This window comes from Crocodylus siamensis, chromosome 10 (genome assembly GCF_052110815.1).
Source record: "Crocodylus siamensis isolate JL-2025a chromosome 10, ASM5211081v1, whole genome shotgun sequence".
Classification (NCBI taxonomy): domain Eukaryota; kingdom Metazoa; phylum Chordata; order Crocodylia; family Crocodylidae; genus Crocodylus; species Crocodylus siamensis.
Window position 1 is genome coordinate 72,090,308 of NC_143404.1, and position 26,183 is coordinate 72,116,490.

General features: G+C 65.4%; 2 protein-coding genes across 2 annotated transcripts; both read left to right on the forward strand.

Annotated features, from left to right (window-relative positions):
• The first annotated feature begins 528 nt into the window (after positions 1-528).
• Positions 529-18,528, forward strand: XKR7 (XK related 7). The gene is made up of 3 exons (XM_090065287.1): positions 529-1,058; positions 10,247-10,446; positions 10,837-18,528. The coding sequence occupies exons 1-3, from the start codon at positions 529-531 to the stop codon at positions 11,787-11,789; spliced, it is 1,683 nt and encodes a 560-aa protein (XP_089921413.1). The 3' UTR covers positions 11,790-18,528.
• A 558-nt stretch (positions 18,529-19,086) lies between these two features.
• Positions 19,087-24,050, forward strand: CCM2L (CCM2 like scaffold protein). The gene is made up of 10 exons (XM_090064758.1): positions 19,087-19,171; positions 19,980-20,147; positions 20,505-20,588; positions 20,828-21,011; positions 21,384-21,826; positions 21,907-22,042; positions 22,232-22,295; positions 22,822-22,969; positions 23,068-23,206; positions 23,317-24,050. Exons 1-10 carry the CDS (start codon positions 19,139-19,141, stop codon positions 23,616-23,618), a joined length of 1,701 nt encoding a protein of 566 aa, XP_089920884.1. The 5' UTR covers positions 19,087-19,138; the 3' UTR covers positions 23,619-24,050.
• The last annotated feature ends 2,133 nt before the right edge of the window (positions 24,051-26,183 follow it).

Consider the following 26,183-nt stretch of genomic DNA (forward strand, 5'->3'; position numbering starts at 1 on the left):
TAGCAGCCCCTGTGCAGGGGACTGGAGAGCGTCATCTGCCCCGGGCTCACAGCGGTGGCTCGCTTTGCACACCCACGTGTGACCTCCGTGCTAGGTGGCACCGACAGGTGCGAGCGTCCAGCCAGGCACCCTCCGCCCTCCCAGCTCCACGTGTAGTCCGGGGCTTGGCACGGCTGCCCCGCCAGCCCCCCGCTCCCTGCGGCAGCGGCGTAGCTCTGGCCGCCAGGCCCAGCCAGGCGCGTCGCGAAGGACCCGAGCCCAGCAGCCTTCCTCCGCCGGGGCACCAGCGGCCGCCCGCTCTCTCGCAGGCTCCGGTCACGCGTGGCGGGGGCGGCCGCGAGCCCCGGGGCCCGCTCCGCGCGTGCGCTCTGGCGCAGGCGGGGCCCGGGCCGCGGGCCGGTGTCCCCGGAGCGCGGCAGGCGCCTCGGCCGGCCCGGCGGGGGGGGGCAGGCGGCGGAGCCCGCCCCTCCGGAAGTCTCGGCCGCCGCCTCCTCCCGCCCCCTCCCCCTCCCCCTCCTCCTCTGCAACATGGCCGCGAAGTCTGACGGAGCCGCCTCGGCCGGGCGCATGGAGAGCTCCGGCGGGGCGCGGGGCGGCGGCGCGGCGGGGCCGGGGCCGGGGCCGGGGCCGGGCAGCCCGGGGCCGGGGCCGGGGCCGGGCCGCCAGTACAGCCTGCTGGACTGCTGCTGGGTGCTGTGCGCCCTGCTCGTCTTCTTCTCGGACGGGGCGAGCGACCTGTGGCTGGCGGCCGACTACTACCTGCGGCGCCAGTACTGGTGGTTCGGGCTCACGCTGCTCTTCGTGCTGCTGCCCTCGCTCGTCGTGCAGCTGCTCAGCTTCCGGTGGTTCGTGTACGACTACCGCGAGCCCCGCGCCGCGGCCCCGCCGCCCGCCGCCGCCGCCGCCGCCGCCGGCACCAAGGACAGCGGCGGCACCAAGGACAGCGCGCGGCCGCCCCCCGCCGCCCCCCGCGCCGCCGGGGCCCGCGGCTGCTGCCGCCTCTGCGTCTGGCTCCTCCAGTCGCTCATCCACCTCCTGCAGCTGGGGCAGGTCTGGAGGTAGGAGCGGCGGGCCGGGCGGCGGCGCTGGGCGGGAGCGGGAGCTGGGCGGGAGGGGCCGCCCCCCCCCCCGCCAGATCCCCGGCCCCAGCAGCTCGGGAGCAGCGGGCTGCGCCGAGGCTGGAGCCGCCCCTCCAGCACCCGGGCGGCGGGGACGGGGGCTGCTTCCCGAGGGCCTGGCTCTGCGCTCTGAATAAGGAGATCCGGGGGGTCCGGACTCCCAGCTGTGCGCGAGGGAGCGGGGGCACCCCCGGACTGAACCCCGCATCGCTGGCTAACGTGGTGATGGAGCCCGCGCCCGGGCTGGGCTGGCTTCGACATACTCGGTTCATTGAGCACTTTCGTGGCAAGAGGGAACAGGAAGCAGATCCCAGGCGCCGGGGGAGGAGAGGATTACTCCCCCCACCCCCAGCATGCCGCTGCTGCCTGCTTCCATCAGCGGCAGAGTGCATGTGGAGCCCCGCCAAGTTGCTCCCCAGCGTGCCTGCGGTGCCCCGGTCCGCGGGCAGGGCAGTGAGCAGAGCAGGCCAGGGCTGGACCTTTGCTGCAGCATCCTGCTCCGCTCTTGCCTTCAGATAGCAAATGCATGGCTTGGCCATGGCTTCCTGGTAGGCCTGATCCTGTGAGGTGCTCAGAGCATCCTGCAGGCCACTGAATGGGCTCTGAGGGCCCTATTCTGTGCTGAGACCCCGGGGAAGCCAGGGAGACCGCAGGACGTGCGGGGGTCGGTGGAGAGTCGGATTTGAGGTGCTGCTCTCCTCGGTTCAAAGCCATCCTTCCCTTTTGTCACGGGTCTGTTCCCTACCAAAGGAGCAGGCACCAAGCAATCAGAGAGCAGATGGGCTTGGAGCAGAGCTCAGCCCCGCTGCCGGCGTCTCCCTGGGCTCTCCAGGACTCTGAGCTGATGGTTTCCTGGCACTAGGGCCAGACTATTGAGCTGCCCTTTCCTCTCTCCAGCTCAGACAGCCTGCAACTCTGCCTCCCTGGGCTGCACGCAGCCCGGCGTGAAGGAGCGGAGCTCTGTAATGGATCTTATTTCTAGTGATATTAATGCTGGGAATGAAAGAGGAGACAATGGCACATTCCTGACACAACGTGCTTAGCAATCGATGCTTTTAGACCATGTTTTGGTGCTGTTCCCCCTGCTCCTTCTGCAGCCCAGGGCCTGGTCTCAGCTTTCCTGGCTGGATGCATTTGCCTGTTACTCGTCTTTTGGTCAGATCGCAAGAGGGGGATGGCAGGGGGGATCTCTTTTTCACAGTGTAGAGCCCAGCATACCAGAGAGACCGTCTGCCCCCTTGAACTCTCACCAGCAGAGACTGCTCCCCTCCCCGTTCTCTAGCGTCCCTGTGACAGCAGCAGCCACTGCTTACACAGAAAAGTGACATTAGGGAAATATGTCACGTGTAAACCTGTCTTTAATGTGGTGTGGGAGGTGGAAAGGAGGCAGCCCAGTGCCGTGGGGCCAGCTGGCTCTCTGCAGACTGCCGGCGAGTGGTCCCTGGGCCCGCGCTTCGGAGCGGCTGAGCCAGGATGGCACCGGCATCAGAGCTGCGTGCTCCTGCTCCTGCCGTGTCCCTGCCTGGGCTGAGCTCACGCCAGTTCCGTCAGGAGCTCTCAGAACCGACTTCTTGGACGTGCCAGATTCTGGCTGCGGATCGGTTTCATCTAATCCTGAGCTTTGGTGCTTGCTCTGGTGACCAGTTAAAAGCGGGTTGCTAAGCCCATTATGCAGCTGGCTTTGCTGCAGGTGGCAGTGGCAGTTTCCAGGATGGGTTGAATTAGAGTTGAATAAATGGTGCGTGCAGAGGGGAGACTTATGCTGGATTTTCCTAGGCCCTTTGTTAGCACGGACTTGGGTCTGTGGCTCCGGTTAATCACTGTGTGTGTGATGCTGAGGTCCGGCTTCTCTTCTATGGGCACGGTTTGCACCTGTGGAATTGGGCTCTGCATTTTTTTTTTTTTTTTTTTTTTGCACCTGCAAAATCTGTTGCAGCAGCAACTGGAGGGTGCAGTCAGGTATTGAAAGGTGTAGGCACCATGGCTTTTCTTGCAAAGTGTTTCAGCTCTGTAGCAAGCCATGGAGGTTCACTGTCATCCACCCATTCACAACAGACCTGCCAATTCATTGTTGTGGGCATCCTGCAGTGAATGGAGTCAGTTGCTTGGGTGTGTGTGAATGTAATCAATACAGGCTGCCCAGAGACACGTGTGCGGTGCCAGCCTGATTAGTTCAGAGCAGGTCTGGTTCTGCACCTCCGTGATGCTGGCTGGGGAGAAGAGGGAGGTTTCCCAGTGGGCAGCTTCTTGGCCTCCTCTGACCTCCCATTGCTCACCCTGCTTGCATTGGGGCTGGCTGCATGCGTGCAGTTGGCATGCTGTTAGCAGTCAGGACAGGCCCTGTGTCTCATGCTGAAGAGAGTCCCCTGCTCAGAGATCCCCATCCCATCTTCCCTCCACGTCAGGTGGAGAGCGGGTCCCTGGGGTCTCTGCTCCCCTCAGCTTGCTCATCTGTGTCCCATTAACGTGGCCCTGTGCGTGTCATCCCGACTGCCTGCAGCCGCCTTGTTGTGCCCTGGCTCAGGACTGCAGCTCCGAGGCAGCCGGGGTTCCCCCCTTGGTTCTGCTTCATGTAATTGTGCTGGGCCCCCACATGGCAGCTCGGAGGCAGCTCCCCAGTGAGGCCTGAATGACTGATGCGAGAGAAGCTTGGTGTGTCTCTGGGGCCTTCCCTCTTCCTTTGATCTCCAAGCATCCCAGGGATGTTCCTCAGGCCCCCTCAGCAGGCTGATACCATAAAGGCCCAGTTTAAACTGGGAAAGAAACATATAATGATAGAAAAGTCAAGTTGGAAGGAGCCTCAGGAGGTCACATCTAGTCCAAAGCATGGCCAGCCCCAACTCCATCATCCCAGTCAAGGCTTTTTCTATCCGGGTCTTAAACACCTCCAAGGATGGAGATGCCACCACCTCGCTGGGTAACCCGCTCCAGTGCTTCACCACCCTCCTGGTGAGATAGTTTTCCCTAATATCCAACCTCAACTTCCCTCGCTGAAAAAGCAAGGGGCAGCAGCTTCCCCAAAAGGATAAAGACTCATCCCTGCTCCTGACACTGGAGCCATGTCCCTTGTCCCTAGGCAGAGCTCCTTTGTGTGGCTGGGGACAGGATACAGATCTACCGCCTTCTGCCCCTGCTCGGTCAGGCCCTCCAGCCCAGGCAGACCTGTTCCAGCTGCTCAGACAAGCAGAGATTCCTTTAATCCCCTAATCACTCCCTTCTCCTGGCTGTGAATTCGGTCCCTCTCCCAGCGCACTGGGCTTCTTAGGGGCTGGCCCAGGGCTCTGCAGAGCGTGAACTTGAAACTCGGGCTGCACCTGGTTACCCTCGGGATCGGGGTGAGCACGGAGGGGGTGCGGGGAAGGGGGTGGGGGCTGAAGCCTTTCATCAGCATGGTGATATGACATCATTCCGGCTGGGCCGCACGGAGCTCCCTGTAATTATTTGACTTTGCAAGATGTATAATGGATTAAAATGGCTGCAACTGAAAAGCAATTATCTCCTTGTTTAAATAAAGGATTACGGAATAATATCCCAAATTACCTTTTAGGAAAATTGTACTCTGTATCAATTATGGGGAGATCAGCGGGTCTCTCCGGCTTTTTCATCTTGGGATGATGAATTTAATGAATTTAGTTGCAGCCGGGGCTGGGCTTTTTTTGTTGTGCTCTGTTTTGTTCCACCACTCAAAAATTGGAGTCAGTAATTGGAACAACTTAAGGACGGATCTGGCGGATGAAGGAGCGGATGAGCTGCTGGTGCTGTTGTGGATTATTTATATTGCTCTGAACCAGGCTAATAATGAGGGTCTTTAGCTGGTCACTTGCTGTGTGGCTTGTCGGTGGGTGATCCTCGCAAATGAGACTGCGCGTTTCAACAGGTCCGTAGCGGAGGTGCGCGGTCTAACGTGACACGCCGGCCACCGAAGGGCGGGCTGTGCTTTTGACAACAAACCGAGCCTTTCAGCAGACTCTCCAGGAGAAGCACGATGGTCCAAGCCCTTCAGATTCATTTTTTGCAGTGGCTTTCATTGGACTTCTTTCATATGAAGGAGGTAGTAATTAGCCCTAAGAGCATCCTCTGCAGATTTCTGCTTGATCATCAGTTTTGGAAAATTAAATGATTTTTTTTTTTTTTTAAGTAATTGATTCCTTGTGCCTCCTGCAGCTGCCGCCGTGTTCGGTTCATGAAAACCTCGCCACGGCCTGTCAGCGCGAGTGCGGATGTTTCTTGGGGTTGAAACACAAACTCTCTGATCAGACGCAGAACAAATCGGAACCAGCGTCTCATTTGCCCAAGCTGACGGGAGCCGAAATCTCCTTCTAATGAGATCTGGGAGGATGGGAGCGGAGGCCGGGGTCGGGGAGGCAGTCACTTGTTGAGCGCCTGAGAGCCGGGGTGGGGGGGCGCGTGGAGCAGATGTGCGCCTCCCCTCCCCTCTCTCCCCTTCCCCTTTGTTGCCGTAATGAGCTGTGCCCGGCAGCTGCGGGCTGCACGAGGGGAGGGCCGGGAGCCGTGTGCGCGTGGGGCCGTTCTGTGCTGCAGGCAGCGGGATCATTGCAATGACAAGCCCAATTAGCGGGCGTGATTCCAGCGGGAGGCTGAGGTCACTGGTGGCTGGGCCTCCCTCGCCTGCACGGGCTTGGAGGGGGGTGGAAATCCCTACGGCTTGAGCAGAGCCAGGCCCAGAGGACGTGGAGGCTGCTCGTGTCCGTGGATCTGTCCATCAGCCCTCTTCCCTCGCATGAGGTCCCCGTCGGTGGCTCAGCGCAGACGAGGCAGGGAGATGGGGTCTGTCTGGGGCAGGCTGGGGGCTCCTGGGTCTCTCGTCTCCATAGACGGGAGCTTTGCTGTTGGCTCTCGGGCATCGGGCCTCCCCCCGCGCCCTGCTCCTCACTGCCTTCCTGGGCTCCCCTCAGGGTAGGGGCTGCGTGAGGAGCCCTTGGGCTGCCAAGCCCGGCCCTGCCTGGCTCGTCTCTGTCTGTCTGCCCAGGGCAGCACCGGGGCTCGGAGCGAGAGTAGCACAGCGGAGGCACCACCTTGGTCAGCTTTTCCCCAGGATCCTTCCTGGAGGTCCAGCCGGGGAGGGGAGAGTCTGGCCCGCACCCCTTCAGCTGGGAGAGCAGGGGCTGCTCGGAGGCTCTGGGGAGGGAGAGCTTGGCACAGGGCGCTGGAGGCAGAGCGTGCTACCCACGTCCTTTGTATGGCAACGGGAGGAGCTGGGCTGGAGCAGATGGCATCATCTCCCTGCCCTTGCCAGGGCCTGGCACCCTGGGCAGAGCTCCCATCCAGCCACACATGCCAGGGGCTGGGGTTTTCGGGTGGGAGGCAGTTGGGAAGGGGAGGGTCTCCCCTTGCTATCTCGCAGCAAGTCAGCACTGAGAGGGAGGGGTGAGGGCCAAGTCCCGGGCTGGCAGCAGCAGCACCTGACCCTCTCTCCCTCCAGCCTCGGTTCCCCCCTGTGCTGACCTTCCCTCCCAGGGTGGAGCGTGCTAGAGGCCAGTGGCCAGTGGTTCGGCCTGGCTGGGTGTCCCTTTTGGCTGGGGTGGTGGGTACGAGCTGCCAGGAGTGCCGGCGGGAACCGCTCCTTCTGGGACCTGCACCGGGCCTGATGTGAAGCAGCAAAGTGGGGCCAGGCCGTGACCCTGGCTGCTGGGTCCTGGCCCGGGCTGTAATCAGCACCTCGCCACCTGGAAGCAGGATTATTACAGTGACATTGTATGCAGACGCTAGTGCCTTGCTCGGTGCTGGGGCCTGGAAGGCCCTTTTGTGACTCCAGGCTTGCCCAGGAGATCCCAGCGCTGGTAAAGACCAGGCACCTGTCGTCTCCAGCTCCCCTGTGCCTCCCCCAGGGCTGAATCCTGCCAGGGCCTGAGTATCCCCACATCCTTGTGACTTCCAGGGCCAGGGTCATGCCTTGAAGCTGAGCACCCTGCTGACCTCCAGGCCCTGTGGCTTTGGTGCATGCCGGGGGCTGCAGAGGCTTGCCTTGGGGGTGGTCAGGCTCCACTGGCCTTTTTCCTGCTCTGCCACTGAGGATGCTGAGCTGAGCTAGTGCTTGCCAAGGGCTCTGAGCCCCCTGGGCAGGCTGAATCCTGACGGTCGGGTCAGGCTGGGGCTCCCGCTGCGCTCCCCGGGGGCGGTGCTGGGTCAGACCGGGGCAGGGGTGCAGCAGTGGGGCGGGCTCACCCCCTCTGCACTCTGCACGCGGTGGTCTCCGGTCCCCTACCCCCGCTGCTCGCAGGTTCATGCTCCCCTGCCTCCCAGGTCCCCGAGCAGGCGCCGGGGGCCGGGTGCTGGTGGGGCCTGGCTCCCGGCTCACACCGCCCCTTCCCGGGGGGACGGAACGGGCCGTTCCCGCGCACACCTGTCCGTTGCCCCCCCCCCCCCACCCCCCGCCTTGTGCAAGTGCCGGATGAACAATACCTGTCACATGTCAGTGTCCTTGGCAACGCCGCAGCCAGGGCTGGCAGCTCCGCCACGGCCGCCGGCTCCGTAGCTCTGTCTGCCCCGCGGCCCCTCCGTGCCCGTGGCCATCGGTGTCTCCTTGCTTCCCCTCTGCTCCCCTTTCTCCTCCGCTCCCTGCTCTCCCGCCTGCCCCGGGTGCCGGCGGCTCTGCCCGTCTCTTCTCCCCGGTCCAGGCGTCCCCCCTTCCTGCTCTGTCTCAGCGGGGCCTCTGCCTCCTCAAGGGCCCGGGCACATCCCCGATCGGCCCGTGGGGCTTCCCCCTCGTCCCACTGGCCCAAGGTCCCTCTGTGGCCCCAGAATACCCGCCCTGCAAAAAAAGGTCTCTACCTGCTATTCCAGAGCTGGGCCCTTCTCCCCTGGGCTCCCCTGTGGCCAGAGCTGCAGCCCTCTCCGCTGGCGGGGGAGCCCCTCCAAGGCCAGCCCTGATGCCCTCTGGCCTGACCTTGGGGCTGGCTGGGCTGAGGGCTCAGGGCCAGCCTCGCAGCCTGCCCTGGACACCCCGTGTCCTTCATCTGGGGTGTCTGGCAGACGTGGATGGTGGCGGGGGGAGCCAGCCCTGGACAACCCAAGCTACACCATGCAGGAAGTCAGGCCCCAGAGAGGCATCTGGCTGGGAGGGCAACGAGGAGGCAACATGGGGAGCAGTGGATGGGGCTGGGGCAGGAGGCTGCGGTGGGAATTGGGGGCTTTGTGACATTGAGACCCGATTGTCACCTCCGGCCCAGGCACAGGGGAGGGGGTCACCTCCACGGTGGGAGTGAGCTGACCCCCACCCCCCAGAGCTGACGGGGGGGCTGGAAATGCTGGGCTAAGGCTTCCTCCCGGCCAGCTAATGGAGTGGAGTGACAGCATTTTACGGCTCTGATATAAAGGCCATCCGTTTGCATGACAGCTTTACTGGGCTGGGAGAGAGCTTTACAGGCTGGTGTCCTTTCGCTTCATCTTTCTGTTTTCCCCGTCATTTGTCTCCCCGTGACGTGAGGCGGGTTCGGGAGCAGAGCTGCGCTCCCCTGGGCCGTGCACAGCATCACCCTGCCCCACGCCCAGGCCTCCACTGAGGGGGCATCACCGCTGCTCCTTGCTGGGGGCTCCAGGGTGCCGTGTCCCGGCGTAGGAGCAGAGCGATGACCTCCCCCTTCCATGCAGCTCCCCACAGAAGCAGGGGCACAGAGTATATCATCCAGGGGAGATGGTCATCTGTGGCCTTGCAGGCATCTAGTACCTGGGGGGGAGTGGGAAGATCCTAGCAGCGGGCTGGCCCTGCTTGTGGGTGCAGAGGGTTACAGGTTCACCCATGCGCCAGGCAGGGATGCCACATCAGGGCACGGTGGTGGGGAAGCCGTCGGGCAGGGCTCTGCTGAAGGGGGGCCTGGTCAGCGAGGCCCGGGGTAGACGGGAAGAAAGGGGCCATGCAGGCTGATGCTTTCCTGCTCCAGGGGCTTGCAGCACGAGCCTTGGCTGCTCGCATTTGCAGCAAGTTGACATGCACACCCCTTCCTGGGCTGCTGCTGAAGGCCTAGCCCAGGCCCAGCACTGCTGGGTGGCCCCGGGGAGGGAAGGGAAGGGAAGGGAAGGGAGGCCCTGCTTGCAGTGAGCCAGGCTTGCAAAGCCTGGGCCAGCGTGCTGACCCCAGCCTGGCGAGCAGATGGCAGGCCCGAGCCACGTGATGGTGCCCCCAGCCGCGCCAAGGGCCAAAGCCTGGCTCCACCATCAGAGCCCTGCCGCCGCCTCCCCCGGTCCCAGTATGACCAGCTGCTCCCCTCTTCCTGCCTGATCAGCGTGGCGAGAGGGGGGCAGGAGGGGTGGGCTCTGCTCCAGCTGGGCCAAGAGCAATGACGTGGGCGAGGCGGCCGGGGATCTCTGGCCGGAGGGGAGGGAGGCCGGTGGGATGGGATGAGACAGGGAGGGAGGTGCATGATGCCCCCATGGCACTGCTGGGAAGGGGTCCCGTCTGTGTGCCAGGCACCCTGGGAGTGCTGCAGGGCATGGATGGGGAGCTGCAGATGCTGTGACTCATGTGCCCCCCCCGCCTCTGTCCTTCCCCTGCTTGCTCCCCTGGGCGGCAGGTTTGCCACTTGCTGCCTGGCAGCCAAGCCAACTAATCCTGGCCCACCCGTGCCCCAAAGCCATCCCTGGCAGCGGGCAGGGCAGGGGATCCAGCACTGGGCTGTGCAGAGTCTCTTGCCCTCTCTGGGGCCTGCCGGGCTCCCGGCCAGCTTCCTTCATGTGGGGGGAGCCAGGAGCAGCAAGGACACAGCCAGCCCACTGCCCAGGGTGAGAGGGCATGGTGGCCCCTCTTGCCCCTGCCCCAGCATCCTTCAGGGCACAGCACAGACTAGCACAGCCCTGCCCACCAGCTAGCGGGTCTGTGCTCCGACGGGAAGAGCCTGGCGCAAGCACTCGGGGGTCCACACAGCTCGGCGCTGCACTGTGCAGATGTCTCACTGCACCGGGCCCCTATCCTCTGCTCCCCTGCAGGGTCAGGGGGGAGAGTTGTGCCACCCCCACAGCCACAGGCCTGGCCCAGCTCCCCTCCGTGCTGGCTTCCAGCTTCATGCACCCAGGCTGCAGCGGGGACCAGACTGCCCAGCAAATCCCAGCATGGGCTCTCAGGCTCCCCATTGCTGGCCCCTGATCTGCGCTGTTGCCTCCCTTGCCTGCAGGTACCTGCGCACCCTGTACCTGGGGCTGCAGAGCCGCTGGCAGGCCGAGCACCGGCAGCGCCACTTTTACTGGCGCATGATGTTCGAGAGCGCAGACATCAACATGCTGCGGCTGCTGGAGACCTTCCTGAAGAGCGCGCCCCAGCTCGTGCTGCAGCTCAGCATCATGGTGCAGCAGAACAGCATCGAGCCCCTCCAGGGTAAGCGCCCCCTTCCCCCTTCCCCAGCCCTCTCCCTCTTTTCCTGAGGTCCCATGAAGCAGAAACAGGGTGAAGGCAGCCTGGGGACAGGGGATGCTTCCCATTGCGGGCCAAGCCCCTGCAGGACAGGGGGGTAGGGCGGGCCGGGGGGAGCCCTGCTACCAGCTGTGGGGTCCAGCTGCGCAGACCGAGCCTCACCCTTGGGGCAGCTTCTCAACCCTGCAGGAGCAGCGGGCCGTGCCAGCAGTGCTGTCCGGAGCTGGGGGCACTGGCACAGCCTGGTAACTCCTCTCTCCTGTCTCCCCTCCCTGCTGCCCCTCTCTCTCCCACCCCTCAGCCCCTCTCGCTCTGGCCCCCTGACTTCCCTGTGTCTCGCTCTGTGCCCGGCAGGTCTCTCAGCCTCGGCCTCACTAGTGTCGCTGGCCTGGATGATCGCCTCGTACCAGAAGGTGCTGCGGGACTCGCGGGAGGACAAGCGGCCCATGTCCTACAAGGGGGCGGTGGTGCAGATCTTGTGGCACCTGTTCACCATCGCCGCCCGCGCCATCGCCTTCGCGCTCTTCGCCTCCGTGTTCCAGCTCTACTTCGGCATCTTCATCGTCACCCACTGGTGCATCATGACCTTCTGGATTATCCAGGGTGAGACCGACTTCTGCATGTCCAAGTGGGAGGAGATCATCTACAACATGGTGGTCGGCATCATCTACATCTTCTGCTGGTTCAACGTCAAGGAGGGCCGGAGCCGGTACCGCATGGCCATCTACTACGTCATCACGCTGGCCGAGAACGCAGCCCTCACCACCCTCTGGTTCCTCTACTACAACCGCGAGGCCACCTCGGACTTCAACGCCTTGCTGATCGTCTGCGTCGTGGTGGCCAGCTTCGCCCTTGGCATCTTCTTCATGTTCATCTACTACTGCCTCTTGCACCCCAACGGCCCTGTCTTCGGCCCCCAGGCCACGGGTTGCATCTTCCGCGAGGCGTCCGCCACCTGCGTGGGGCCGCCCGCGGACGTGGTCACCAGCCCCCCGCGCTCCCTGCCGCGGACTACAGGGGGGGAGCGGGAGGGGGTGCCGGGGGACAGAGACAGCTGCGTGCCTGTGTTTCAGGTCCGGCCCAGCGTGGCCCCGACGCCCGTGGCCCGCACCCCGCGGACAGAAGGGCCCGTCATCCGCATAGACCTGCCCCGCAAGAAGTACCCGGCCTGGGACGCTCATTTCATTGACCGGCGGCTCCGGAAGACCATCCTGGCGCTGGAGTACTCGTCCCCGGCCACGCCGCGCCTGCAGTACCGCACCATGGGCACCTCCCAGGAGCTGTTGGAGTACGAGACCACAGTGTAGGGCCGGAGGACACCTGCCCCCCCGAGGGGGCTGAGCCCACGGTGCATTTGCGGAGGCCTTGGGGCACAGAGCCAGAGGCAGCCAGGCTGTGCCCAGCCCCCGCAGCACGGCACGGCACGGCACGGCACGGCACGGCACGGTACAGGGGGAAGCGTTGGTGCCCTGGAGCAGGCCAGTCCCATTTCTTCTCAGCATTTTGCCTTTTTTGTTCATTAGCACTGACAGCCCCATTCGCCTCCTGCTCTGCACCCCTGCTGGGGGGAGCGAGGGCACCTGGTGCTATTCCCCCACCCGCCTCAATGCGCTCCCCTCCCCCGCGGTGCCACGGCCACGTTTTCCACCCCTGACAGCCTCGCCAGATACCCCGTTCCCTGCCATCGGGCTACGTCCACCCTGGGTGGGGAGGGGTCGTCACTGCTGAAATACCTCACCTGCACCTGAGCCCAAATAGCCACAGTCTTCGGAGCGCCTGCCTGAGCTCCTGGCGAGGGGTTAGGACAGGGAGCTGGCAGCCCAGGAGGGAAATGCCCAGGCCCCAGCGTCAGCAACCAGCCTCAGGATGAGGCTTGGCTAGAGCTGAGGGCAGGAGCAGTGGGTGCGCCGATGTTAACTGGGTGCATGGTGCCGTGGGCAGCTTTGGGGTGGGTGAGAGGTGCCCACGGGTGCTGGTGCTGGCATGCCCTAGGGCCGGGGTGCTGTGGCATGTGGGCACACTGCAGTGGGGTCATGGGTGGGTATTACTCCAACATTTCCCAGCTCTGGGCTCCTCCAGGACATGGTGGGGACAAGATCAGTGGCAGCCAAGGAGGCAGGTCTGCAGAGCCAGGCAGGTGGGGGAAGCTGGGGGCACCGGGTCCCTGCTCCTGTGCCAGCGCCAGGCTGGGCTGGGTCTCCGGGCGCCAGGGATTACAGGCGGTGTGCCCAGGGCCCTGCCCCACAAAGGGCCAGGCATCTCGTGTGCTGGGGTGCAGGGGGCTGTCTCAGCTCAGGGTCGGGGGGCCTGGTGGGCCAGGACGGAGGGGCGCGGAGAGCTGAGCTGGAGCCTCCCCACGGCAGGGATCTCACACGGGGCGGGGCTGCCTCAGCTGTGCGCCTGACCCACTGCCCAGAGGAAGGGAGCTCCTGCCAACACAATAGCTCCTGCCCAGGGGAAGGCCAGCAGGCAGGAAACACCGGCCCCTTTGCTGCCCTGGAGAAGAGAGCCAAGCGCCGCCTTTCCCAGCCCCGCTGCTCAGGACAGAGCCACGCCAGGCCTCTGCCCAGGGCACCCGGCAGCTCCTGCCTGCCATCCCCTGCTTGCAGTTTTCTGCCTCTAGAAAATCTGCCATTTTGCTAGTCGTGGGGGGAGAGGGAGGTCTTCGCCTTCGCTCACCAGCTGGCTGGGGAGGGAGTGGGTGCCCACGTGGGTGTGAGCATGGAGGGCCAGCCCTCCTGGTTAGCAGGAGCGCGTGGGCACACACATAGTGTGGGGTCTGGGCTGGCACAGCCGCACCTCCAGTGACGGGCTCCGACCCTGCTGCCCATGCCCAGGTGATCCGCTGACGGCATGGGCACACGGGCCCTTGTTGATCAGCAAGGGCCAGCCTGGGCGGCACAGGGGCTGGGTGCGCCATTCCCATGGGCAGGCACGAGCAACACGGGTCAGAGTCCCCCGTGGCACCCGCGACAGGGTCGCAGCCATGGAGAGGGTAGAGGGGAACCCAAGGAGTATTAGGATCCAGGGCCAGGCCCGGGTGCAAGGTGGGGGGTAAAAGGGGGAGGCTGGGGAGAGACCAGCTGAGGGCGGTGTGTCTGCCTGCCCCGCCTTGCACCCACGCAGCTCTTCCCTGGTGCCCCGCACCTCCGTGTTGCAGGCTGGGCACGGCCCCTGCCGAGGCCCCGGCTGCCAGGGTCCTGAGTGGGGACAGGGGAGGACTGGAGCGCCCAGGTGTGTGCTGCCCTTAGGGGTTTAACCCGCTGGAAGGTGAGGGGCACGCGTGAGAGCAGGGTGCGTCTCCTGTCCCCAGACAGGGCCACCCAGAAAGGGGCTGGGCAGGGAGGGCGCACGCCAGCTGTGTCCCCCCACCGCCCGAGCCCAGCAGGGCCAGGCCTAGCCTGGCTTTCCCCGTCCTTCCCCCCGTCCTGCGGGGCATGGAGAGGAAGGAGCCGTGCGGGAGATGCTGGGTCCCCAGGCTGTGTTGTGCCACGGCCTGTCCCGGTGCCCGGCGTGCCTGCCCGGCTGTGGTGCAGCATCTGCTTGGCGTGAGCGGTGTGCGTGTGTGTGATGTGAAACGATCTACCTCAGCTGCGGCCGCTGGGCGGAGGGGGCACGGCTCGATTGGAAAGACTGGAGCCCGCTGTGCCAGGCGAGCGAGATCAGCAGCTCGGGGCAGGCTCCCAGCTCGGTGTTGGGGGGTGGCCACTTCCCTCGTGGCAAGGAGACCCCCTCCACGCTGAGAGCAGGGTTGGGCCCTTGGTTGTATGTGGCCAGGGTCCTCGCCGACCCGCGCTCAGGCCCTGCCCGGGGAGACTCCTGCAGGCACGCTCGCTGGCTTTGCTGCCAGCTGGCCCCTGTCACCAGGGTCCCTGTCTGCACCGTTCATGGGGTCTGGCTTCAGGCTGTCCACCCCACCCCTGCACTGGAGCTTCCCTAGGCGCTGGGCACGTGGCGGACCGGGCGCTGAGTGCACCTGCCTGCCCGCACGCTGCAGTGCTGGAAGGACACGGGCCCCTCAGGGACCACGGGCACCATCCCAGGATGCTCTCCTTGGAGCAGGGTTTGTCTGGCAGGGGTCACAGGAAGGGTGGAGCAGGTTGGGCAGGATGGCTCCCTCCCCTCCCCTCTTTGGCTGGGTAAGCGCCCCCGTCTTCCCCTCCCCGGCCTGGTGCAGCGAGACCCTCGTCTGCTTGAGCCCCTGCTGTGTGGAGCTGCCCACAGGGTCACTGCTTGGCAGCTGGACAGGGGCTAGCGCGCTCCCCACACACCTATGCATTTCCCTTGCACACGTGCCCTTCTCCGGTGCTGCCAGCTCACTGCAGAGAGCAGTATCCCGTGGGGTGTAAATCAGGCCGGGCTTGGCCCCTGGCACTGCACAGCCAGGGTAGCGTGTGCTGGGTGGGCTGGTGCCTGCAGTCGCTGAGTGGTGCGGTCACCCGGTGCTGCCCCGTAGCCTGGTCCGTGCTCCCACCGCGAGCGTGTCACATCTCTGCAGTGTGTTCACATCCTGCATCTGCATCCCCATGCCCTGGCGGGACCTTGCAGCCTGTCTGCGGGGATCCAGGCTCTGCCCGATGCCGGCTGCTCTCACTGTGCCAAGGCTCCTGGAGACCAGCCCAGGCCGGGATCTCGTCTCAGCAGTGCAAATCCGCACTCACCGGCCCTGCATTTACTGGAGTAGAAACGAGAGCAGAATCAGCCCCGCCAGCGTCGCGCCTGCACTGCTCCCCCCACGCCCAGCCGGCCCCGTTACCCCGCACGCCTTCCACGTCGCCCCACGCGCAGGCTGTGTGCTGGCCCCCTGCGCCGGCTGCAGCCTGCATCGTTACAGCAATTAGCAGAATGTTTGCATTTTCTCTGGCAGATTGTCACTGATGCCATCTGAGGCCTACCTGATGGCAGGCAGCGTGCAGCTGGTGGCCCACTGTGGCTGGGAAGCTCGGGAAGCGATGGATGACAGGCCAGGAGCTGGCGGGGGGAGGAGGCTTTTCTGTCACCGACTCCTAGCACCAGGGACCAGCAGGGTCGGGGTCAGACAGTGAGGGCATGCCGGACAGTGTGTCCCCACTGCTGACAGCCTGCACCACCCAGGCTTTAACCTCTCGTTTGGGTGGCTGTTTTGCAAGCCCCTGTTGCCAAAAAGCATTGAGCCTTCACAGGGATGGGTTTGCTCCCAGCTCTAGTGACCTGCAGCCTGGGAAATCCCTCCAATCCAGGTGGGACATGTGGCCAAGTGCCCTGTGCGTGGGTCCTCGTCACAGACAAGTTGGGGGCTCTGTACTGGCAGCCCAGGAGCCTGCCTGGTGGGAGCTGGTGGCTCTGGAGTCCCCAGCTCTAGTAATTCGCTGTGCTGGAGGATCTCTGCAGGGTGCAAGTTGTGTTTGTCCTTCGGTGGCTTTCTTGCCTTGGGGAAGCATGTTTAGCTCTGGACTAAAGTGGCAGCTGGCATCCGGTGAGCTGCTGGGGAAGGAGCCGTGTCTGGAGCCTGGGGTCTAGGCCTGGGAGATGGGAGGTCGGGTCCTTTTTGTGGCTGGGCTTCTCAATCCTTGCATCGAGTCACTGGGCCTTTGGGCACGGGGCTGTCTCTGCCTGGCAAGGGTGCGAGGGCTGATTTAACAGGGGTAAAGGGCTTGGCAATTCCCAAAAGGTGCTAATGAGATGCTGTCCCCCCCGGGTGCCCCCTGCCCTGCCTTCGACCTGCCCCCAGGAGCAGCACTGAGAAGGTCACGTTGGTTTTCTAGCCCCGTAAATGGCTCTCAGTTGCAAAGTCCTGCTTTTCCCATCTGCAGGGCTCGGTGCTCGGCCAAGGACTGAGCCGTGTTCTCATTTCACGCCTCGGCTTCGTGCTGTTGGCGTGTCGCAGATGCGGGCTCCCGGCACGCCCTGCCCTGCCCTGGGTTCCCGGGCTTCGGAGAAAAGAAGGGGCTGAGCAAGCTGCACATTGCCCCAGTGATTTCCCCCCAACACGCCTCCTCTCTCTCTTCCCCTGGGCTCAGGCAGCAGGCCCTGGAGCAAATTCAGAGCCAGGCGGGAGGGAATTGCAGTGCCAAAAGCTCCGTGCCAGCTGGAGCATGGATGGGGCAGGTCCCAGGACACGCGGGGCCGTGCGGGTGGTGGACGGGGGCAGCAGCCAGCGACCCGGAGCCTCCAGGTGCTACGTCACGAGGCCGGCGGGGGCTGTGGTCCCTCGCTGAGATGGAGGGGGTGTCCCGGAGGCCTGTCAGGGCGGCGTTACTGCACCGGTGGGACAGCAGTGTCGCTGCGGATGGGGCCCAGGGCTGCCCTGGGCTTGTGCTGGGTGCGTGTGGACAAGTGCAGGGCGTTCTGCTCTGTGCTGGAGCATGCATGTGCATGCGTGCGTGCACGTGTGTGCAGGTGCAGGTGTTCAGTGGCGCTCTGTGATGCGACCCGGTCCGGTGCAGGTGGCCTGAGCTCTCCGGCCTTCCCGGCTTCCAGCTGGCACGGGGGGCAGAGGGTGGGTTGCAGCTTCCCAGCGATACCCCTCGGTTTGCCAGGAACTAGGACCCCCCTGAACAGAGCTGGTGTATGGCTGTTGTAGAGGGCACAGTGGTCTCAGGCAGGCTGAGGCACGGCCGGGGGGGATCCCGCCCGGGCTCAGCCATGACCTTGAGGGGAGGGATGGGCAGGTCTGTCTGCATCCTGAGCCACGGGCACGTGATGCCACAGACGAGTCTTCTCGGGGAAGAGTGGGCACGGGCACCCGCCGACCCAAGGGCCAATCTTCTATGCACTCTAGCCACGGTATTCTCAGCCTCCCGGCCGCTCTGGGAGAGGGGAACCTCATCGCACCTGCAATAATCTTAAAGCTAGTCAGCGGCTGGATGGCGGGGGGGGCAGACCCAGGTGGGGGCAGACAAGCTGAGCTGCCCCAGCTCTTCTCCCCTTCCCTGGCAGGTGAGTCCCTCCCCCGCTCACGTCCGTCTGCCTCTCAAGGCACCAGGGCAGGGGAGACGGGGTCCAGGGGAGCCAGGCGGGTCTCCGTGGATCCGAGCCCCGCCGGGATGGGACACGTGCATCCTCTGTGGCTGTCGCTGAACTCTCGAGAGGGCTGCAGACCACCCGCAGGGCGAAAAGGCAGTCATGGGGATCCTCATCCGTGCCACCGCGTTGCCCCCAGGGGCAAGGAGAGGCAGGGAGGAGAGTGGGACCCTGAGGGGGAAGGGGAGTATCCAGAGCCTGGATGAAGGGGCCCCAGCCAAATCCAGGCCCCAGCTCAGGCTCAAGTTCGGCCCGTGGCTCAGTGGGGTCAGGCCGCTCGGGTCCAATCCAAGCTCCGGGGTCTGACGGTGCTGCGGGGGTGAGGCCATGCTGCCCCCAGCGCTCGGGGAGCTGGGCCAGGGGCTGGGCGGCTCTCTCTGTCTCGAAAGCGCTGGCGGCGGGGAGCTTCATGGGGGCGGCTGGCTGCTGACTCCCGGGGTTCGAGCCGCATGCCGTGCGGCCCCACGGGCCACTTCCGCTTGCCTTGGGCCAGTCTCTGGGAGACGTCTCCTCCCCGCACCCTCCCGCCAGGATCTGGACACCCTGCGGTCGCGGTCACGGACTGTAAATACTGTGTGTGCCACCTTCTTCCTCCTTCCAGCCGGCGCGGCAGGATGGGCCGGGCCGGGCGGGAGGAGCCCGTGGTTCTGTACTGAGACTTTTTTGTATACCACAAACTTTTTGTATATTTTTAATTTTGCTGCAACATGAGATATTAAAGTCATTTCAATAAACCCCGCGGCAGGCCTCGTCCTTGCTGCCCCCCACAACTGCCCCACCCCTGCCTGACGGACGTGTCGGGGGTGGCACCGGGGGAGCCCAGGAGGAGAGGGTGCGTTGGGTCTGCTTTCGTGCGTTGGGCACCAGGCATGACACTGGATCTGCTGAGAGGGGACGGATCTTCGACAGCTGGTGCCGAGTGACCTTCACACCCGTCTCGTCTCGGAGAAAAGGATGGTGTTCGGCAGCCCCTGGAGGCTCCTGGCTCCCAGGATTAATAAGCTCCCCTGAGCGTGTCCCTTCCTGCCCATCACTCACCCCCAAGGCTGGAGGGGGAAGCGGCCGTGCTGGGAGCCAGGGGGAAGAGGACGTCTCCAGGCAGCTGCAGCCCTGTGCCCCAGCTCCGCGCTGCTCGGACCCGCGGCTCCCAGCGTTCGCGCGAGCTCTGGCGTAGCCGCCGTGCCAGGCCTTTGCTCCAGCACGCGAGCGCACGGGGGACCGGCGAGCACCACGAGGGGCTGCAGACGAGGGGGTGGTGGGATGGGGGTCGGGAGGCCTTGCCTTTCAAGGCGGCCCTGCCAGAGCCGCTGCATGGGAGCATCCTCTTGGGCCGTGAGTCCTGAGGTGCGATGGTTCGACAGGGCAAGCAAAGCCCTGCCCGGTGCCTAAGAGGCGCGTGCATGAGATAGACACGCACGCAGGTTGGAGGGGGGCACCAAGCTGGCAGCCACGGCGCGGGGACAGAACAGGGCCCGGAGCTGGGCAGAGGCTGGAGGGGGCAGCCCCAGCCCAGGCACTCGGCGCTCCCAGGAGGGGCAGGAACTCGCACCAGGGCGGGGGCCGGTGGAGTTTCCGACACAGGAAAATAACAAAGGAGCTGAAGGCAGAGGGAAACACCGCCTGTGCTGGGACGGGAGTGGCGCAGGATCAGGACATGGAGTACGCAGAGGCCAAGAAGGGGAAGAGGGTACGTAGACGCCAGGCCAGCGCGCTCCCACCGCATCGGGGGGACGGGGTGAGCGCAAGGGAGAAGGGGCAGCCGGGCCCCTGGCGAAGGGCATTGCATGGGGCACAGCGGCGCTGCCCGCCTGGACCCGAGACAGAGGTCATGCACGTGCACGGAGAGGAGCAGGCGGGTGGACACCAAGAGGGCGCAGGGAGGGGGCAGCTGGTCAGTGCCTCCCCCCCGCACCTTCCCCAGGGGTCGACCGGCCACTCAGTGCAGCCACAGAGCTCAGGGGCAGGCTCCAGCCCCCCCACAAGTCTGGGCCCATCTCGGCAGGGAGTCCAGGCCCTGGGGGGGGCATTAGGGCCACCCCACCCCCCTTACCCCAGAGCACTGTGGAGGCCGAGGGCTGGGAGCACTGGGAGGCAGGGCTGACGCTGAGCCGGGCGGCAGGGACTGGCCGGCCGGTAGCTCAGAGGCCGGTGCCCCGTGTCCGCCGAGACATCGCCTTGGCCTGTGCTGGCCCCCGGGGCTCTCGGCACCTCTGCGATGTCCAGCTCGCGCCGGTTTCCCCCCGCTCGGGCACTTGTCACCCACCGGCAGCTGGGGTGCGCTCGGGGCTCAGCACCTCTCCACTGAGCCTGCTGCGTGCCCTCCTGCCCAAGCAGGATGAGAGCAAAGGTCCTGATGGCAGCGCTCCCTGGTACCCAGCCCGCGGCCTGCGGGGAGCTCCGCTCTCACGAGACAGCGGGCCATTTGCATTGCAGCGCTTGGCAGGCTGCACGTGCCCCCAGCCCCGCTCTGCTCCTCAGCCCCCCTTTCCCTGCAGGGGTTCGTGTCGCCCATCAAGCGACTGGTTTTCCCCAAAGCCGCTCGCCGCCAGGCGCTCCGGAGCAGCTTCTACCGCCGCCCGCTGCACTCGGTCCCTCTCTACCCCCCGGATTACCTCATCGACCCCCAAATCCTCCTGCACGACTACGTGGAGAAGGAAGCAAAGGTGAGCGGGCTGGGGGGCCGGGTGCAGGCGGTGCCGGGGCCTTGGGGAACTGTCTCCCTCCGGCCTGGCCCCAGAGACGGGGCACGTCCGGCTGCAGCCCCCCAGGCTGTGAGCCCCGGCTGTGGCCCGCGGGGCTCTGCGGGGCAAAGCGATGGGGCTAGGGTCACAAAGGAGGCTGTGGTGGAGCACCGACTGGAGCTTCCCGCCCCCGGGCAGTGCTCTAACCATTGGACCCTGCATCCCAAAGCCACTTCCCAGTGACCTGGGAGCCCCGGCTCCCCTGGGCCCAGGGCTTGTCTGCTTCAGGCCCAGAAGCGGCAGGACCTGGAGCCACCCCCTGCAGCAGTCTCACTTCAGTTTCTAGGCCACCTGACGTGGGTGACTTCCTCCCTGAACCCCTCCAGCCGGGATGAGCTGCTGCAGCTGCTGGACACAGCCAGGGTAAGTGGGTGTCGGCAGAAGACGCGGGGGCCCGTGCCCCTTGGTGGGTCGGGAGGTGAGGTGCCCAGGCTGCTGTGGGCACAAAGGGCCCAGGCATAGGCCCTGTAGCTTGCAGAGGCGAGAAGGGCAGCCGTCTACCAGCATGAGCTTCCCCCACCATGCCCCAGGTCACTGGCTCCATCCTGGCCAGCCGGGTCCCAGCCCACCCACCACCCCCAAACCTGCCGTGCCCCTTGCAGCAGCTGAAGGAGCTGCCGCTGAAGACCATGCCGGAGCAGGACAGCATCCTGAGCCTGTCCGCCCGCTGCCTGCTGCTCACCTGGAGAGACAACGAGGAGCTCATCCTCCGCATCCCCACCCACGAGATCGCTGCCGCTTCTTACCTGCGGGATGATGCCTTGCACCTCCTTGTGCTGAAAACAGGTGCACGGGCCCCTCTCCCACCACCCCCGGCCCCTCTGTGTGGCCCTGGGAGGATGGTTCCTTCCCCCGCGGCTCCGTCCCAGGCTGGGACAGACCTGGGACAGGGGCCTTGCAGCAGTCTGTGCCCAAGAGCCACTGAGCCTAGGGTCCCGGGACCTGTTGGAGCGGGCAGTTTTGGCACCCACACCGACTGAAGTGCCCGGCCAGAGCTGGGAGGCAAGAGGAGCCCATCTCCCCAAGGTCGGGGTCGGAGTGAGTTGGGAGCAGGATGCAGTGCCAGGACTGGGACCCAGTCCCCAGTTTCAGCACACGAGGTTCCTGCTCCTGGCGTGGAGGCTGCTAAGCCCGGGTCTTTCCTCTCATCTCTTGTAGGTCTGGGCGTGGACCCGGTGCCGGCCGGGGGCAGCCTGGACGTGTACCCGGGGGGCATCCTGGAGAAGAAGTTCCCGGGAGGGGCAGCAGAGAAGCGGCCGGGGGGCGGCACCATGGAGCGCCGGCACACCATCTGCAGCCTGGACTGGAAGATGGCCCGGGGTGGGCAGGAGGGCAAGCCGGGCGGGGGGGGCAGCCTGGAGCGCAAGCCGGCCGGCGGCAGCTGGGACAAGCAGTGTGGCGCCCGGCCCTTCGGGAGCTGGGAGCGCCGGCAGACCCACGGCGGGAGCTGGGAGCGCCGGCAGACCTACGGCGGGAGCTGGGAGCGGGGCAAGGCGGGGGGCAGCTGGGAGCGCCGGCACGCCGGGGCCAACCCCCTGGAGCCCCAGGAGACCAGCCCCGAGGCCTACTGCAACCTGGTCATCCTGGCCGTGGCCAACCGGGTAAGTGGCCGTGGACGCGGCCCCCTGGCTGGGCAGCCCCCACCGCCGGCTTGCCGACCCCGCGCTCTCTCCCGGCGCAGGACGCAGCGGAGGAGTCCTGCGCGCTCATCTGCCAGGTCTTCCAGATCATCTACGGGGACCACAGCATCGAGTGCGTGGACCGGGCCGGCTACCACTACACCTCCACGCCCGAGCGCCCCTGGTTCTACAGCCGCAGTACGTAAGCAGGGGCCCGCGCAGGGCGGGGGTCCGGGAGGGTGACCCGGGAGGTGCGGTGGGCCGGTATTTGGACCCCAGGCAATGGTCTGGTTTGTTCTCGCCTAACCGGGTGGAGGCAGCGATGGCTGGAGAGCGGGGCCAGATGTGGGGCTGGCGCCTCCCCTCACCCTCAGGCTTCCTCCGCAGGCGAGAGCTGCCGCACCGACGGGACGTACGGCTACGATGCAGACTTCAGCTGCTGCAGCTCCTTGTACGTTCTGTTCTCTCGCGTCCAAATCCCCCTCCCCAACCTCTGGCTGCAGCCCCCGCTGCCCCACACGCAGGCATAAACTCATGGAAGTGCTCCGCACCCGGCTGCTGGGAACAGCCTGCTTCCCAGCCCCGGCTGCAGGCTGGTCTGCTAGAGAATAATAGCCTCCTACTGCTGGCAGCTGGAGGAGTTCCTCCTCAGTCCCAGCATGCATTGCTGGGTGCTCCCTCCGGGGGCTGCCCTTGCCCTTAGGTCAGAAGAGGGACTTAAACTGTCCCCTTCTCCCCACCGACAGACAGGTCAGTAAGCAGCAGGCCAGTAAACCCTCCCTCGTGGCCAAAGCCAGGCATGGCCACACGTTCATTTACTGGCTTACTTGCAAAGGGGCGAGCCCGGGTGCCACAGTGCCCAGCTGGCAGGGGCTTCTTGCATGGCTGGCGTGGGCTGGGGCACATTTAGCCTTCAAAGCAAGCTCGGCAGGCAGTGTGGTGGGCCCCCGGCTGATCTCCATCCCTTCGGCCTCCAGCAATGGCTCCCACGAGACCTTTGAAGCCTACTACAGCGGGACGTCCTCGCCCTCCTTCCGGCAGTCGCATCACAGCCTGGCCACGGCTTGCAGCGGGAGCGACCAGAGCAGCGTGGGGCTGGAGCAGCTGCAGGACTACATGATCACGGTAGGGATCACGGCGCTCCCCGACCGCCCCGGAGCCCGGGCAGGCCAGGGCCCCTCTCCGGGGATGCCTCCAACCCTGCCGGCATCTCTGCCCCGCAGCTGCGCAACAAGCTGTCGCCCCCGGAGATCCAGCAGTTCGCGCTGCTGCTGCGGGAGTATCGCCTGGGCATGGCCGTGCAGGAGTACTGCGCCGACCTCCTGCGGCTCTACGGGGACAAGCGCAAGTTCCTGCTCCTGGGTGAGTGTCCAGGCACCCTCGGGGGCTCTCGGATGGAGCTGGGTCTGTGCCCTTCCCCCGGCCGGACCGGGCTTCCTGCGCCCATGCCTGACGGCTGCCCGCGTGCCCAGGCATGCGGCCCTTCATCCCCGACCAGGACATCGGCTACTTCGAGGGCTTCCTGGAGAGCATCGGCATCCGGGACGGGGGCATCCTGACCGACAGCTTCGGGCGCATCAAGCGCAGCATGAGCAACACGTCGGCCTCGGCCGTGCGCAGCTACGACAGCTGGTCCCTGCGCTCCGAGGCCGAGTCCTTCCACCGCCGCATCACGGACATCACGCACGACATCGAGGCCCTGGCACGCGACCAGGGCGATGGCGAGGATGAGGATGGGGATGAGGATGAGGATGAGGAGGACAACTACCTTTGAGGGGGGACCCTGCCCCTGCCTGCTTATGGGAGGCTGAACCCCCGGGCATCCCAGGTGGCACCGGCCTGCGCTCCCCTTCCGCCTGAGGCTGCCCAGGCCTTTAACCTTGCAGCTCCTGCGATGCTGCCTGCTCTCCCTTGCACGGTCTGCCATCAAGGACAAGGACAGGGAGCCGTAGCCCTTTCCTGATGTGGCAGGAGCCCGTGAGGATCTCTGCACGCTCCAGGTTGGGAGGGAGGAAGGGGCCGGCTGGAGCTGCTGCTCTTGTTCCAGGGGCTGTGGGGGGAAGCTGCGGGAGGGGGCAGCTGCTCTGTGCAGGCAGGCGGCTCTTGTTAGCGCTAATTGGATTCCCTCACACCCCCCCTTGAGGGGAGCCCGGAGCCCCTGGGGTGGCACTGACATGTGTGATCATTGATGCTGCATGCAATTAAAGTCCGGGGCTGGCAGGCGGGTGCAGAGTGCTACGCAGGCCAGCCAGGGAGGTGAGAGGGGGCCGAGGGGGAGTGTCTCCTTTGTGGGATCAGGGATGTTGTCTCTGCAGGCTGGAGCTGGCGGAGGGAGCGACCTGCTCTGCACCGGGCTCTGCCGGGGGCACGTGCAGGGGGCTCTTGTGGCCTGGGCCCGAAATGCTGGAGGCTGCAAGCGGAAGAGGAGCAGGGGGAGTCAGACCCAGCTCTCTCTCCCCACCAGCCTCCCCTCTCTGCTGCCCTGCGGCACAAGAGCCTGGGCAAGACAGATCCAGCCCCTGGCAGCTCTTACAGGCTTGCAAGTCTCTGGGCTCCGGCGGCAGCAACCGGGGAGGGAGCAGCTCCCCAGCCCGGAGAAGGCTCAGCTCAGGGACCAGCGTGGCCCAGGCTGCCATGAGCGAGCCCTGTGCAGTGATGAGGAGCTTGTCCTCTTTCCAGCAGAGCCGGGAGCAGGACCCGGCGCTGGACGAGCGCGGTGGCCGTGCCAGGCTGGGTGGCGCGGTGCCACGGTGCACAGCTGCCATCTGCTGGCCCCGTGGACGATTGCGGCAGCCACGGCCCGGCTGGGTCTGGGCAATGAGGAACTCGCCGAGGCAGTGTGGTGCAGCGGGTAGAGCTGGGATGCGGGGCTCTGGGAGCCCCCAGCCATGCTTGGCGACCCCCCGCGACGCCTCCCTGACAAGGCAGGGAGATGCCGAGGGCTTTAGGGCAGCCTTGCCTACTGCGGCGGGCACCAGGGAGCTGCTCTGCCCTGCCAGATGTGACCCTGTGCGGCTCTGGAGGGAGGAAATGGACCCCACGGCCCCTCCCTGGGCTCTGTAGGGGCAGGTTTCTGGGGCTTTGGTGCCCTGCGTTGGAAGAGGCTCTGGGGGACCCTCCCCACCTGATGTATCCAGCAAGAGCCAGCTCAGGCCGTCTGCCCGCGCGGAGATGGGTTGTGAGCCGCAAACAGTGGTGCCATTTGCATTGCCCCGGGGCTGCGGCTGTGCGAGACAGTGCAGCTGCAGGGCTCTCATCGGGGAGACCCTGCTCCTGGGCAGGGAGGGAGTGTGGTGCAGCGGGTAGAGCTGGGATGCGGGGCTCTGGGAGCCCCCAGCCATGCTTCCCACCTTGGCATTGGGTGGCGCTAATGGGCAGCCACTGCCAGCCCCCCATGCCCGGCCTGGCTCTGGGGAGGCAACATCTGCATTAGTGCTCCCACGCCTAGGCCTGCCCTACCAGGGGTGGGAAGGCAACGGTCTCACAGCCTTGGCCCGACCCACGGCCAAACCCGAGCCACAAGTTTCCTTTTCCGTGGAGGAGGAAACCTACCTCCGCACCTCTGAGGGGCCGGGGAAACAAAGGGGAAGTTTCTATCTTGGTGCGCTGACGTCGCGTGGGCGTAGCAGGCCTGGAGAGAGCTGTGAGCAGCTCCGGGCTGGCTGCAGCATCTGGCACCGCCCGAGGGGAAGCTCCTGGCATTGGCTTGGCCCCTTCCTTGGCTCCGCACCAAAGCCCCCCACGCTTCTCATTTGCGCCGTGGGGAAGGGTTTGGGGGCCCTGATGCTGGGACCCAGTGTGAGAGATAGGTGGGTTGAATTGTTGGGCAGGGTGGCAAAGAGTCTTTCAAAGGTGCCCTGCACCTGCTCCCTGCACAGGGCCCAGACTGGAAATATGGGCCCTGGGTCCAGAGAGTTGTGGCCCCTGGGCCCAAGCTCAGCATGCAACCCTGGTAAGCACCTGCTGACCACGGGGCCTCCCCCCTCCCCCCAGTCCTGGCTGCCATCCTGCAGCCGACGGGGTCCTGCTGGGCCCTCCCAGGCAGAGGGAAGGGGTCGCAGGCAGGTGCTGACACCCAGTTATTTCTCCAAGCTTGTGATATGCAAATGCAGCTGAGCAAGCAACCAAGACACCGTCGCCGGGGCAGGGTGTGCGGCACGCCCAGGCTCACGCCTTCCTGGCTGGTCCCGGCTCTGCCCCAGCACGGTCTGTCAAGCGAGGGCCGTGGCTGCAGCCGGGCGTGCAGAGCTGTGCCCTCTTCCAGCCATTCGGGGCTCGCTCGGGACAAGGGAACCGTGAGCATTTCTCGTGGCAGGGGCCAGGTGAGGTTTGGGAGAGG